This window comes from Arvicola amphibius, chromosome 1 (assembly GCF_903992535.2).
Source record: "Arvicola amphibius chromosome 1, mArvAmp1.2, whole genome shotgun sequence".
NCBI classification, from domain to species: Eukaryota; Metazoa; Chordata; class Mammalia; order Rodentia; family Cricetidae; genus Arvicola; species Arvicola amphibius.
This window is the reverse complement of record NC_052047.1, coordinates 176,485,953-176,501,303: the sequence shown is the minus strand read 5'-3', so window position 1 is coordinate 176,501,303 and position 15,351 is coordinate 176,485,953. Positions and strand designations below refer to the sequence as shown.

General features: G+C 43.2%; 1 protein-coding gene across 1 annotated transcript in view; it reads left to right on the top strand.

Moving 5' to 3' along the window:
- Positions 1-2,909: 2,909 nt before the first annotated feature.
- The window catches only part of Htr7 (5-hydroxytryptamine receptor 7), a 90,731-nt gene continuing 78,289 nt past the window's right edge, over positions 2,910-15,351 (top strand). Inside the window, exon 1 of the mRNA XM_038349728.1 lies at positions 2,910-3,457. Within this exon, the coding sequence (XP_038205656.1) occupies positions 2,910-3,457 (548 nt within the window). The remainder of the gene's footprint in view (positions 3,458-15,351) is intronic.

The window sequence follows — 15,351 nt, the reverse complement described above, 5'->3', positions numbered from 1 at the left end:
ATGAAACGTAAAGTCAACATAAACAAGGTGATGCGGTGGAAGCCAAGAGTCTCAATAACCATGTTTATGCAGTGTGACAGCTTATAAATTAAAAATCTAGCAAATCCTAGGAAACAAACCCAGCCGCCACTAGGACTAATATAATAGAGGTGACTCCTCTATAAAAGGGGGAGGTTGGGCCATGTGCTATATTGACAAGGAAAAGGAAAGACATTTTGAAAATCGTATTTCATGATTACTCGGAGTGTCCATATGTCACATAATTTAAAAGTTGTTACAGACTGGACAGATTTTTTTCTTATTAAATTCACATGTTGAAATCCTGCTGCCCAATGTAGTGGCGTTAGAGGGATCCTCTGGGAGACGATCAGGTCACCCTGGACGAGGCCTTAATGGGTGGGATTAGTCCCTTCATATAGGAGACTCCCACGGGCCCCTCACCGCAGTAGGACAAAGCAAGATGGCTGTCTGTGAACCAGGGATTGCCGCCTCATTGAGCACTGAGTCTGTTGGCCTTTGTCTTGTATTCTCCGGCCTCCAGAGCTGTGAGACATTACCCCACCCCTGTAAAAGCGACTGAGACATTACCCCACCCCTGTAAAAGCGACTGAGACATTACCCCACCCCTGTAAAAGCGAGTGAGACGTTACCCCACCCCTGTAAAAGCGAGTGAGACATTACCCCACCCCTGTAAAAGCGAGTGAGACATTACCCCACCCCTGTAAAGTCTATGATGTTTTTCTGCATCAGCTTGAATGAGCTAAAACAAAACAAAGGCAAGAAGCAGAAGTGACTATCAAATATTCCTGCACTAGGCAAGTGTACACCTGAAAGATACATTGGCTATAAATTTCTATGTAAAAACTACCAACCTTCAAATCTTTGTATAAGTCCCCATTGTGAAATATTATTTAAAAGCACCAAGGCAGAATGCATATGCTGAATCAGTTGGGGGTTGTGGTGCACAAGAAGAAAGTGAAGTAGAAATGAGTTCCAATTCAAAGAAGTAAAAGTGTCTTGACTGATTCAAGGGTTTTCAGAAGCCCGAGGACAGGTCTAAACTTCAAAAGTGAATGCTGCGGCATTTCGATGTAGCCACACAAACCTGGAGAAACAAACTTCCCAGGCTCTGTTTCGTCCTCTGTACATGGGTGAGCGGAAGGTTGCAGAGTTGTCTTCTAGGTACAAATTATTATTTTTCGTTTGAGAGCAATGCAGCAATCAGTGAAGATGAAGAAGCATCTTCTCCCATCATCTTCAATGCTAGATAATCGTGTTTTGTGGCCTACGCATTATCCTATGCCACCTCTCACTCGGTTGCGTTGCTGTTTTCAGTAGAGGACAGTCCTGGACTGTAGATTCTAGCAAAGGTGCTCTGAACGTCGGGCCACCATTCAGGCCATCAATTTTTCTCTTTTATTTCTTTCAATGTATAGGGGAAGATTATAGACCTGGTAATTAGCCAAGCCTGAGTTTAAAATACAGTAATTACTAAACCAGTGGACTGCAATAGTAATTCTTTCCTTATCTGCCAAAATAGGGCTATTTCCTTGAAAAATGAGAGTATTATTCAGCATCCAGATCAATATATTTGAGGTTTTTTTTCCTTCTTCTTTCTATTTTATAAGCCATTGGGGCCTAACTAGAAAAGAAAATATATTTGAATATTTTTGGAGCCCAAAGCTATAGAAATCACTGTGGCTTCCCATAAAACTTTCAAACAAATGGGATGAGGCAAAGTCTCATATCAATAGTAAAATGCAGCCACCCTGCCAGCGTGTGAATTCTGGAGGGGGCTTTAGGCAAGAGATAGGAAACTAACATTCACCTTCAGGATTACCTCAGCAGAACATTATAACCTGTCATTCTCTGCATGTGTGTGCGAGACTTCCTGAACGTTAAGGGAAATTCAAACCGCTTCTCGGTGTTGTGTATTTGGAAGCCTTAATATGAAGGCAGCCAGGGTCTCTCTTCAAGCCAAGAGGCCTGTCTCTAGTCCTCAAGAAGGTTAGTCAGGGTTGAAGCCCCCAGAAGCCGGTGCCCAGTGCCAGCCTAGCTTCCTCCCCCCACTTTTTTCTTTTTTCCTTTTTATCAGAGCTCCTGCACCCACCCCATCTGTCTGCTTCTTCTTTTCCATCTTCGCTTTCTCTCATAAGTGGTCAAAATGGGAAACTGAAGTATCTATTTGTTGCTTGGTGCTCAAAAAGGCTTTTAAAAAATTATTTGCTTATTTATTTTTTATTAAAGGGTTTAAAAACAAAGATCTCCAACAAGGTTCTTCACCGGCTCATGCGCTGACCCCCCAAATCTTTTTGAAAAGCAAACCTCCCCCACCGGCTTGTCATTTGCTACGGTGCTGGGGGAGGAGGGGGGTCTGCGGCAGGGCGAGCCGGGGCTGGGAATTGGCATCTTGTGGCGCGGCGGGGCTGCCTAGCAGGGGAAGCCCGTCCCGGAGCGCGCGGGGCGCTGGCGGCGGCCGGAGGCGGTGGCTGGGACGCGGCGCGGCTGCCGCAGGGGAGCGGCGGCGGCGGGCGCGAGGGGCGGGGCGCACTCCGCAACTTCGGCCGCGGTCGCCGGGCGGGCGCTCTCGGCCCCGGCGCGCGCCGCTGCGGGGCTGCGGTGCGGTCAGCCTGGCCCGGGCCGGTTCACCACCCAGCGCCTCCCGCGCGCCCGTCGGGGACCGCTGGCGCCTCCCGCTGGGAGTCCTCGCCCACGCGTCACCCGCAGCGGCTGGGGGACCCTGGGACGTGCGGGGTCGCCAGGCCGAGCCGGGCGCCCCCCAGTGGCCAGCGCCGGCCCCCATGGCTGGGCCGCGCAGAGCCAAGCGGGCAAGGTGAATCCAGCCCCGGGGCCGGCAGCCGGAGCGCTTGGCTGGGGTGCCGGCTCCATGGGCAGCGGCGCTCGGCACGATGATGGACGTTAACAGCAGCGGCCGCCCCGACCTCTACGGCCACCTCCGCTCGCTCATCCTGCCGGAGGTGGGGCGCAGGCTGCAGGACCTCAGCCCCGACGGTGGCGCCCACGCTGTGGTGAGCTCCTGGATGCCGCACCTGCTGAGCGGCGTCCCGGAGGTGACAGCTAGCCCCGCGCCCACCTGGGACGCGCCCCCGGACAATGTCTCCGGCTGCGGGGAGCAGATCAACTACGGCAGAGTCGAGAAAGTTGTGATCGGCTCCATCCTGACGCTCATCACGCTGCTGACGATCGCGGGCAACTGCCTGGTGGTGATCTCGGTGTGCTTCGTCAAGAAGCTCCGCCAGCCCTCCAACTACCTGATTGTGTCTCTGGCGCTGGCTGACCTCTCGGTGGCTGTGGCGGTCATGCCTTTCGTTAGCGTCACCGACCTCATCGGGGGCAAGTGGATCTTTGGCCACTTCTTCTGCAACGTCTTCATCGCCATGGACGTCATGTGCTGCACGGCCTCGATAATGACCCTGTGCGTGATCAGCATCGACAGGTAAGGGTCAGGCGGCCCGGTCCCAGGCTCCGCTGGGGATGTGCTGGGCGCTGAGCCCGCGCCAGTCTTTCCTGGGAGGATCAAGCCAGACTTCACCATGGGATGAAGGGCTGAGCTTAAAATACAACCCCACACCCATTACCCTACACCAACCAGGCAACTTCAAGCGCAGACTAAGCACACCTTTAAAAGAAACCTTGAACTGTTTCTGGTTTAGTGTAGTGATGATTCTAAGACCAGAGTTTTTAAAGCACCAACAATTCCACCAGGGGGTCCCTTTGCTTTTTTATTTTTATTTATTTATTTATTTTAAAAGAATTTGCTTGATGCTCTCTAGCTTGACAAATCATTGCTGTGACCCACAAAATAACTTCTCTCTTTAAGAAATCAGTCAAGAGGGAAAAGGCACCGTGCTTCCCAGACTCTGGAGGATGAAGAAAGGCCTTTGAACGGCCCTAGTATTGGGTTCTTAAACCCTGCGCTCTTACGAATGCTAATTCTGAATTTTGTTCTCATGAAAGTCTGGTTTCAGTTTCCTGCAAGCTTACCGACTGGAGCCTTACTCCTGTCTTAAAGGTTGGTTCTAGTCTTTCGTCATATTCCTTGGGAATCTAGGACTCTGATCTCGAGAACTCCCCCAGTGGAGCAATGAAGCAGAGGCTGACCATCTTTCGGGGATTCTGGGGAAGGAAAGAAAAACAAAACAAAACAAAACAAAACACTGCTTTGGGAGTGGAGTAGGACCATCCTTGGAGTTTCTTCAGACTCTAATCATATAGGGTTTTGAGATGGAGCTGCTCTTTGCCCTTAGACATATGCAAATGACAACTTGGAGTATAGTTTCAATACTCTCTGGCTACAGAGCAATTCGGTTTCATTTGTAACTGAAAAATATGAAACCTCAATACCCACAGTTGAATTCTGCTGGTGACTTCAACCCAGCACAGGACTATACCCTGTTGTGTTTAATGAAACAGAGAAATAGCTGCTTCTTTTCTTAGTGGACACGCGGAACCTTCAAATGTGCAGCTCTTTCAGCCTGCGGAGAATAATTGATGCCTCTGCATTTGAGATGACAGTGCCTCGGAGGATGCACAGGCGTGTAGCTGAGGTTTCTTCCCCATTTTCTCCTTGAAAACACTGCTGTGTGTGGTTTGTTGTGTTTAAAATGTCTTTTATTTTGCTGCTTGACCAGCGTTTATCATTACTAAAATAAAGGGAACGATAGGAAAGGGGGATGTTTGACAAGAAAAACATCGTAGTTTTATTTAGGTAGTGATTTAGATTAAAAAAAAATGATCCTGATATTTTTTGTCATGACAGGGGCTTCTGACAGCAAACAAGGAATTATTTTAAGTCTGGAGCATGAACTGCCAATGTGAGAATATTGTCACCAAACTTGGCAGCTGAAGTTCTGAATTACTGTAGTTAAAAATGACAAAAACATATGCATTTACAGTCTGGCTGTGGCAACAGGAGCTCAGAGTGTGCACTCGATATACATAATAAGTACATCCACGAGTGACATGCACAGACACTGACTGCTCAGCCAACCGGAAACAGTTCTCCCATGATTGGAGTCCTTGTAAGTGGACCTTAGTGCCATAAAACAAACATCAATTCATGCTGCGAGTGATGGCGTTATAAGCCTATTTTCATCTTGTAATTGGAAAATGATAAACAGCGCGTTGTGCTCACTTGTCCGCTGGTGCTTCTGTGGCTGTGGGCACATTCAGGTTCGGCTGAGCTCACCCTGTGATTCCTATACTTGGGCTAAAGGCATCCTTCACTTGTGTGCACATGCAATTTGGTACTATCAGGATATCCTGAAGACAGCATGCAGGTTAATTCTTCTTGGCAAGATCTCACAAGTTATGGCAATGTAGGCTATATTTTACCTTTTGTTCCTCCAAGAATTGACTCTTTGGTGAATTCCCACCTAAATAGAATTTTGGATCTGCATATTATTTTTTTAGATAAAATGAAGAATTGATGAAATTGGCAGAAATACTGGTTTTTTTTTTCTCCCAAGAACTTCCAATACTAAACATTAGAAGAATTAAAACTACATTTGTAATTAAGGTGAATTATTTCAGAAAAAAGTAGTTCATTCTGCTCTGCTGTGGGACATGCCAGATGACACAGAATGTACCTTCAAAACAATTTACTCTTCATCCATTCCCCGAGTAACTAAAATAGGTGGCATTGTACTTTACACGGGCAACCAAGAATGAGTAGCACTATTCTTTTTAGCTCACACTATGCTATTGTATAATTTTGGATATCTGTTGGAGGTATAACTGGCCAAAGTGAAGCCTGAAAGTTTTCTTTACCATGTCCTACCATGTTGGACTACTTGCTCAGTGTAGGCAGAGACTACTCATTTGTTTCACTGGCAGCCCAGACCCAAATAATCACACAGAAACTATATTAATTACAACATTGTTTGGTCAATAACTTAGGTTTCTTATTAACTAACTCTTACAGCTTAAACTAACCCATTTCTATTATTTTGTGTACCTCCACGAGGCTGTGGCTTACCCGGTAAGGTTCTGTTCTGGTGTCTTTCTCCTTCGGCAGGTACATGGCATCTCCCTGACTCTGCCTACTCTCTCTGTCTTAACTCTGTTCGGGTTTCCCCACCTGTCTTTGCTCTGCTAAGCCATTGGCCAAAACAGCTTTATTTATTAACCGATGGTAATAAAACATATTCACAGCATACAGAGGGGAATCCCACATCTGCCCAGATCTTTCTAATGCAAAACCATGTTATTCTTCATAGGCCTGAAAATTCCCATCCTGCACCTCTTTCAGAGAATGACTCATGTTCATTTAAAAATAAAGTAGTAACCATTAGATTAGAAAACTCTCTTTGCATCCTATCCCTTTGTAGTGTGAATTCTAATTGGTCTTAATAATAAAGACTCAGAGTCAGATATCGGGGTAAATGATGAAAGATAAGAGAAACAAAGGAGCAAGCCATAGGCACTTCTAGTACCCTGCCAGCTCCTCAGCTTGAAAAGGGGGCTGAGCTCCTGTCTCCTCCTGCCTTATATTCCTCTCCCTGCCCAGATATATCACTTCCTGTTTCCTCCTCCCAAGTGCTGGGATTAAAGGCATGTGCCTCCCAAGTACTGGGATCAAAGGCATGAGATCCTAAATGCTGGGATTAAAAGTGTGTGCCACTGCTGCCTGGCCTCTGTGGTTCACTAGCGGCTAGCTCCACCCTCCGATCTTCAGGCAGGCTTTATTTGTTAGAGCACAAACAAAATATCACCATGTCCCTTCTCAAAGACTTAGCTTTCTATTAATGCTTATACCCTGGTCTGTCTTTGTCTTTTCTTCTCTACAAGGTCAACTTCAGTCTTAAATTCAACTTTCAGATGAATTTAAGAATTCATCATTTTTGGACTTATTTCCTTCTCGGTTTTTATGCCACTTCATGGTTAAGCTCAAGGAACTGTCAACAACTGTACTTCCTTCTTCACTGTTCAGTGTGTGAGTTCAGTATTACCAGATCTGCTGCAATGTTTGAACTTGTCCCTCTAGTTTCATTTGCCCACTCCCATCCATTTCCTAAGAAAAATCTAGAATGATCTATTGTTATCATCATCATCATCATCATCATCATCATCATCATCATCAGAGCAAACATAGATTTATTAATGAAAAGCGCTAAAGAACTCCTGAGAGTGAGAGAGACTGCAGGAAAGGAAAAAAAATCATAGTTAAGATAAAGTTAGGTATAATAAAATACACAGGTTTTTCCTTTTTATTCTTTTGAAACAAAGGCTTATTACATGGCTCAGGCTGAACTTGAATTCATAATCCTCTTGCTGATATGTACCTCCCAAGTGCTGTGATTAAAGGCATGCGCCACCATCGCCTAGCCTGAAATGTATTTTAAAACTTACATTTTGAAATACATACAGAACAGTGTACATTCTAAGTGCAGAGCTTGGTAACAGAATCTTATCTTTATAGTCAACAGTATAAAAAAACTAAATCTAACAGTGTCACCACACAGAGGTCTTGCCCTTCCCTCGTTCTTTACAACGTGCAATGTAACCTCTATTAGGTGCTCAAAAGAGAATGAATGAAGAATAAATTGTTTTGTAACTTTCATAAGGAAGCCAATGTCCTGAATTTTAACATTATAACATAGTTTTCCTTGACTTAGAATTTGTGAAAAGGTATCACTGAAACTCTATAATATGTGTTCTTTTTTGTTTGTGACAGGTGTGATTATGTAGTCTGGCTGGCACAGTCCTCCTGCCTCAGCTTCTCTAGTGCTGGGATTGTAGGCATATGCTACTATGTCCGGCATTAACACTCACTCCTTTGAATCCTCCTTCTTAGGCTCATCATAATGTCCATAAGATTCATCGATAGTTTTAACCTATTAATGATTCATTTATTTTTATTTATGAGTTGTATTTCATTGTACAATGATGTAATCATTTGGTTTGTATATAATTTAAATTTCTAGTTACTGCTATTATCTATAAAGCTGCTCTGAATGTTGATTGCTAATCAAGTCACTTAGTGAATCTTGTATTAGTGACTTTTCTATTGCTGTGGTAAAACACCGTGACCAAGGCAACTTTAAGAAGGAAGACTTGATTTGGGCTTATGGTTCCAGAGGGATTGGAAACCATCACCATCATGGCAAGGAAACATGGCAGTAGTCAGGCATGGTGGCTGGAACAGCAAACTGAGGTCTCATATCCTGAACCACAACAGGAAGCAGAGACAGCAAACCTGGAATGATGAGAGTCTTTGAATTCTCAAAGCCCACCTCCAGTGTCACACAGCATCCAGCAAAGCCACGCCTCCTCCTAAGCCTCCCCAAACAGTGCCATCAGATGGGAACCAAACATTCAACTGCCTGAGACTACAGGGAGCATCTCATTAAAACAGATGCAAGGCAGACATATCGAGGAGGTGATCATTTTAATTCAGCTAAGGGATGAGCTCTGTATTATTTTTCTTATTATTGTGACAAAATAACTTATAAGCAACTTAAAGTAGAATAAGTTTGTTTTGGCTTATAGTTGGAGGGTGTGGTTCATCATAGTGGGAAAGGCATGGTGGACAGGACATAAAACAACAGTTCACATGGGTTTCACAGTCAGGAAGTAGAGAAGGATGGATAATGGCCTTATTACTTTCTCCTTGTAATTCAGTCTAGGTCACTAGTTCATGATATAGTGTTGCCCAGATTAATGGCGGGTCTTCCCTTTTCAGTTAAAGCTTTCCAAAAACATTCTTACAGACATGTCCGGAGGTGATACTAAATTCAGTCAAGTTGACAGTGAAGATAATCATCAAATTCATCTTTCTGATTCCAAATCCAAATATATCACTTAAATCATAATATTCTACTCCTGGATCCTAAAGTCTAATTTTTATCTTAATGCAAAATACATTTGATTCATTTGTAAATGTCTTCATAGACTTAACAGTTCCAACACTGCTCAGAAGTCCAAGTCTATTCTGAAACTCAAAGGAATGTCTTAACTATGATTGTCCACCACCACCACCACCACCATCACCACCACCAGCACCACCACCATCACCACCACCACCACCAGCAGCAGCAGCAGCAGCAGCAGCAGCAGCAGCAGCAGCAGCAGCAGCAGCAGCAGCAGCAGCAGCAGCAGCAAGAAACACTGTCTATGCCTTCAATATACATGGAAGAGAGTAAACATTTACATGCCCAAACAGAGAACTAAGAGGATAGTAGGGAATAGTCAAGTCAGATCAGAACAAGACTGAAAACATTAAGGGCAAACACTTAACCCTTTAGCTTCATATCCGCCATCTGGGACTCATGATGGAATCACCTGGGCTCCAACAGCCTTAAGCAGTTCAGCTCCTCCAATTATGCACATATATCACATGCAGACTCTTTTATTGGTTAGGGGAGAGGTGATCAGTTCCACTCTGTGATTTTAGCTTTCCCTGCTGGATGTCCCACATTCCTGGCATCTCTAAAATACTGGAGTTTCCATTTCAACTTAAGCTTCACCTTTCCAGTTTTATGAAATGGTCTCCTAGGCCTTCTTGGAGGAAATCCAACTTTGCTACACATTGCCTGGCCTCGTTTGCTTTCTGGAACCTCAGTGAAAGCCTTGTGACCCATTCCCTCTTGTATCTTTTCATGCCTGAAAAACTGATACCCTGCACGAGGCAGTGAGTGCCTCTTGAGATGTACCTGGGACCCTTGGACCATAACTGCAGCAGCCCCTGAATGCCTTTGAGGTTGACCCTGGGAAAACACTTTCCTGGATGGTCATTTTGGAACAGAAAGTCCCTTCACCAGCATTCTCTCTCCAATCACAGACCTTTTAAATGTATTTGTATTATTGTAACCTGGAGCCTTCAATGGATGGGGCCTTCCTATTAGAGTAGTGTAGGGTGAGAGGGTCCCCTTTATGGCACTAATCACTCCAACAATTACAGCTTATTTCTCCGCACTCTCCTTCTTCGCAGCTTTCGGCTCTTTCATGCTCCTTTCTTCACCAAGTTGCATCTTTCATGTCTTTCTGCTTCACCTTTTCTCTCTCACTGTAGATCTGGATAAGAGCAGTAACTGATAGCCATGTCTCAGTCTGTTTGTTGCTTTTCCTGTCTTGAAATTTTGTCTACCAAGCAAATTCGTTGATTATTTTAAAATTCATCCTCATTCAATTTCTCAGGACAGGCAGAATGATGTCAGGTTCTTTGCAGGCATATAACACGAATGGCCTCTATCCTAGGTCCTGATGGAGTTCTTGTTTCACTTTGAAACCTCACGATTCTCTTGGCGTTCTGGTCTTCCAGGCTCTTCTTGGATTGACCCACTGAGATCTATTTACAGCTAGGGCTTCTTTTTAGCTTGAAGTTTCAGGTGCTTCCATTCTCCTCTGCAGATTCGTTTTAAATACCTAGGAACTATGTTGTCAGATTTATCACAACAATTGCACTCCTGCTACCAACTTTCTTGATTAATTGTATTTCTTGTTGCTGTGGCCAAATACCTGAAGAATTGCAATTTAAAGGAGAGTTGTTTTATTTTGAGACAAGGTTTCTCATTAAACTTGGAGCTCACTAACTGGCTAGGCTGGCTGGCCAGGCTTAGGAATTCAGTGGTCTCTGCTTCCTGAGCCACACCTGGCTTTTCTTTTACCTGGGTGCTAGGGGGCGAACTCAGCTCCTTGCACTTGTTTGGCAAATGCTTTTCTGGCTGAGCCATTTCCCATGCCCTGAGAATGGGTTTAGTTTGAGGGGACGTAGTTTATTGTAGTGTGAAAACCATGCTCACAGCATCATGATACAGCTTGTCCCATTATGTTCTCTGTTAGGAAACAGAGAGATGAATCCTGGTCCTCAACTTACCTGCTCCTTTTCTGTTAAATCCAGCATCCTAGACCATGAAATGTTGCTGACTCTATACAGGGGATCTTTCCTTTTCAGTTAAACTTTTCTTGAAACACCTTTTTGATGCAACCGGAAAATATTTCCATGGTGATTTAAAATCTAATGAAGTTGACAATAAAGGTGAACATGGCAAGCTGCCCCCCTAACTTGTGCTTTATTGATGAAATGCTACCACAGGCAGATACCCCTTTCTAGGATGTAGCCTTCCTAGGATTTCAACTCAAAGACTTGGGTGTTCCCAGTGACTTCTCCCTCTGACTTCCTTATATTTTAGTCTCTTGAGAACCGTGAGACTGTCAAAACTCCCACTGGAAACTTTTGGTATGGGAGCCTTATCCTTCTTAGCCTCCTGCTCGCCTCTGTTCCAGAATTCAGCAAATGTCTTGAGTGGAAAGCCAGATTAGTGCCTGCATGATTTTTTAGTCCTCCCTTCTCACTGGGTTCTTGGCCTCTCTCTAATTTTTGTCTCTCTTGTCCCAGAGATTGCCAAAAGCTCTTCTGGTGTTTTTGACTCTTAAAAGCTGTTCCTTGCACACTCCTGCATTGCTGGTAGGAGTGCAAGCTGGTACAGCCCCTTTGGATATCAGTGTGGTGATTTCCCAGAAAACTAGGAAACAACCTTCCTCAAGACCCAGCAATATCACTTTTGGGTATATATACCCAAAGGATGCTCAACTGTGCCACAAGGACATGTGCTCAACTATGTTCATAGCAGCATTGTTTGTCATAGCCAGAACTTGGAAGCAACCTAAATGTCCCTTGACTGAAGAATGGATATGGAAAATAGAGTATTACACAGTATTTACACAATGGAGTACTACACAGCAAAGAACAAACAAACAAAAAAACAAAGCAAGCAAACAAACAAACAAAAACCCCCAAACAACAACAACAATCCCCCCCCCCAAAAATCGACATCTTAAAATTTGCAGGCAAATGGATGGAGTTAGAAAACATCATTTTGAGTGAGGTAACCCAGACCCAGAAAAACAATTATCATATGTACTTGCTCATAAGTGGTTTTTAAACGTAAAGCAAAGAAAACCACTTCACAAATCACAATCTCAGAGAACCTAGATAACAATGAGGACTCTAAGAGAGACTTGCATGGATATAATCTACATGGGAAGTAGAAAAAGAGAAGATCTCATGAGTAAATTGGGAGCATGGGGACCTTGGGAGAGGGTTGAAGGGGAGGGGAGCAGAGAAAAATGTAGAGCTCAATAAAAATAAAAAAAAAAGCAGTTCCCTGTTTAGGCTCTTTCCTGGATCCTCAGCTCTTTAAGCCTGACCCAGTTTGGGTAATGACTCAAGGGGATTTTAGCCTACCTTCCTGTCTTCTATGGTGCTGTTAGTCCTGAAGTCCTGCTGTTTCACAGCTCTTACAAGAAGGTGTGTGAGCACTTTGTATTGTATCAGACTTTTTTTTGCATTTTTTTTAAAGTGGAAACATTGGTCTGAAACATCTGAAAACCTCATTACAGCTAAAAGTGAATGTGCTTGAAATAGTTTAAACATACAAATGTAGAAATAGCATCATGTAAATTTCTTGTTTAAAACCCATCATTGGCTTTTTGTTTCACTTGGGATGAAATTAAAACACTTTAAGCATATCTACAAGGACTGTGATTTTTATTTTTGCTCCTCCACATCTTGTAGAATATTATGTTTTACTCTCTACATTCTTGATTGTGTGTCGTTATATTGATTTTTGTTATGTTTTGTTATTATTCCAAGATACTAAATGCTTTCTTGTATCAGCCCTACTCCAAGAAAAACCATTAAATAATAGCCATTTATATTCTGCATGACAGCATGTAAAGATGTTATGTTATGTGAATGGGTGTTCTGTCTACATGTGTGTCTGTACACCATGTGTGTGTTGAATCACCTGGGACTGGAGTTACAGACAGTTGTGAACTGCCATAGGGGTGCTTGGAATTGAACTTAGGTCTTTAGGAAGAGCAGCCAATGCCCTTAACCCTTGAGCCATCTCTCCAGCCCCTATCACAACATTTCAATCAGTAATGTGCTGCATGTGTAATTTTAGTCTCTTAAAATTATATCACCTTAGGATGTTATAGCCTGTCTTAGGGTTTTCTTGTTGTGAAGAGACAGCATGACCATGACAACTCTTATAAAGGAAAAAAACCATTTAATTGGGGTGACTTACATTTGCAGAGGTTCTCTCTATTATCATCATGGTGGGACATGGCAGCATGCAGACTGACATGGTGCTGGCTGCATCTTGATATACAGGCAAGAGGAAATGGTCTGAGTCACTGGGTGGTATCTTGAGCATGTATGAGACCTCAAAGCCTGCCTCTACAGTGACATATTTCATCCAACAAGGCCACACCTCCTGACAGTGCCATTCCCTTTGGGGGTTATTTTATTTCAAAGCACCATATTTCATTCTCTGGCCCTTCAAGGCTTGTAGCATATCATAATGCAAAAATGAATTCAGTGTAACTTCAAAAGTCCCCATAGTCAATAAGACTCTAACTTATTTAAAAATTTGAAGTTCAAAGTCTCTTCTGAGATTCATGCAATATCTTTAACTGCAATCCCCTATAAAATCAAAATCAAAATCAAAACCAGATCATATAATTCCAATATATAATAGCACAGAATATGCATTACTATCCCACATGTCTGATGTCAGGACTCTTCAGATCTCCAGCTTCTTTCAGCTTTGTTGACTGCAACACTCTTCTTTCTCTTAGGCTGGTTCCACTCCCTGTTAGCATTCTCTTCTGCAGGTATCCATGGCTCTGGCATCTCCAACATCTTGGGGTACTAAGATATCCAGGTTTCAACTTCACATCTTCATTCGATGGTCTCTCTAGGCCTTCATTCAAGGACACCCCTGACATATGCTTGGCCTCAGAAGCTTTCCTCAGTCACAGAGGAAGGTTCTATAATGCCTTTCTTCCTTCATTGCCTCTAAAGCCACTGGCTGAAGCTGCTAAGTTCTGCTGCTGGCTGGGTGAGCATGACCGCCTTGTTCAGTTACATCTTTACTAGCTTTGTTTTTCAATTACTAAGTTTGACTGTCCTGAAATTTGCTATGTAGACCAGGCAGGCCTCAAATTCAGAGATCCACCACCCTCTGCCTTCCAAGTGTTGGGATTAAAGGAGTGCAGCACTATATTCTGCTCTAAGTTTTTCTTAATTCCTTTTCACAAATTGGAAACTTAGGTGGGTGGGACCTTACTCCGAGGTCACCACACCCTTTATTCCATTTCTTAATCTGTTTATCTCCCCAAAAACAGAATTTAGCCCCATTCCACTTCCTGGTGCTCATTTTCTCCTCAAATATTTTTCTTTGCTCAGCTTGCTCCTTTTTATTATATATCTTTATTGGAGTTAATGCTAGTAACCACAAAACAGAGCCTATAGTAGGCTATTTGGAGATTTCCTTTGCCAAGAGAATTAATTCAAAACTCTTCACTTTAGCATCAAGCAAACTTTTTGGACAAGGGCAAAAATCAGACACATTATTCATCAAAATATCACAAGAACAATTCCTATCCAACATAATAAAATTCTTCTTCTCTGAAACATCTTAAGTCAGTCCCTGAAAGTTTAAATTGTTATCAGCACCACTGTCTTCCATGCTCCTACTAGTATTACCCATTAAGCAGTGCTTAAAGCAATCCTCTGTGTTTTTAACCCAAAGTACCAAAGTCCAAATTCCTCAAAAAAAAAAAAAAAAAAAAACAAAAAAAAAAAAAAAAAAAAAAACATGGTCAGGCCTTTCACTGCAATACCCTAGTCCTTGGTACCAACTTCTGTCTTAGTTAGGGTTTCTATTGCTTTGAAGAGACACTAGGACCTTGGCAACTCTTATAAAGAAAATCATTTAATTGTGGTGGTTCACTTACATTTTCAGAGGTTCATTTCATTATCATCATGGTGGGATGATGTGGGATTTTCCTTTGTATGCTGTGATTGGTGTCAATGTGGTTGACTAAAATCCACTTAAAACCAGAGAGGGCTTGAAAAGGAATTCTAGACACAAAAACACAGAGTTTAACACAGATTCTTGCTGTATGCTGGTGGCATGCCACAGCTCCTTTAAGAAAGGCCTTCCTGATTCAGTGATAGCAGAAAAAACTGCACTGTTTTAAAAATGCCAGCTTTCTGGGCCATGCTTCCAGTGTGACCTCTGGCTCTTTCAGGAGACCAAACATTTGAATGGGGTTTGTGAGCAACATGCTATAGCTTGCTTGGTGGCAACATGGACCGGCCGTGTGCCTAGAGATGGTGCACTGTGCATGGCTCTCAGAGGTGGTAAACAGTTCTGCCATGTTGTACTGGACAGGGCAAACAAGAACTGCTGTATATACTCTATTAGTACCGCAGATTAAGTTTTTAAGAAGTGCTTAGCATTTTAAGTGCTTCTGGTCAGAAAAATAATTACAGATATGCACTAAAGACAAATCCAGAAGACCTATAAATGGTGTTGG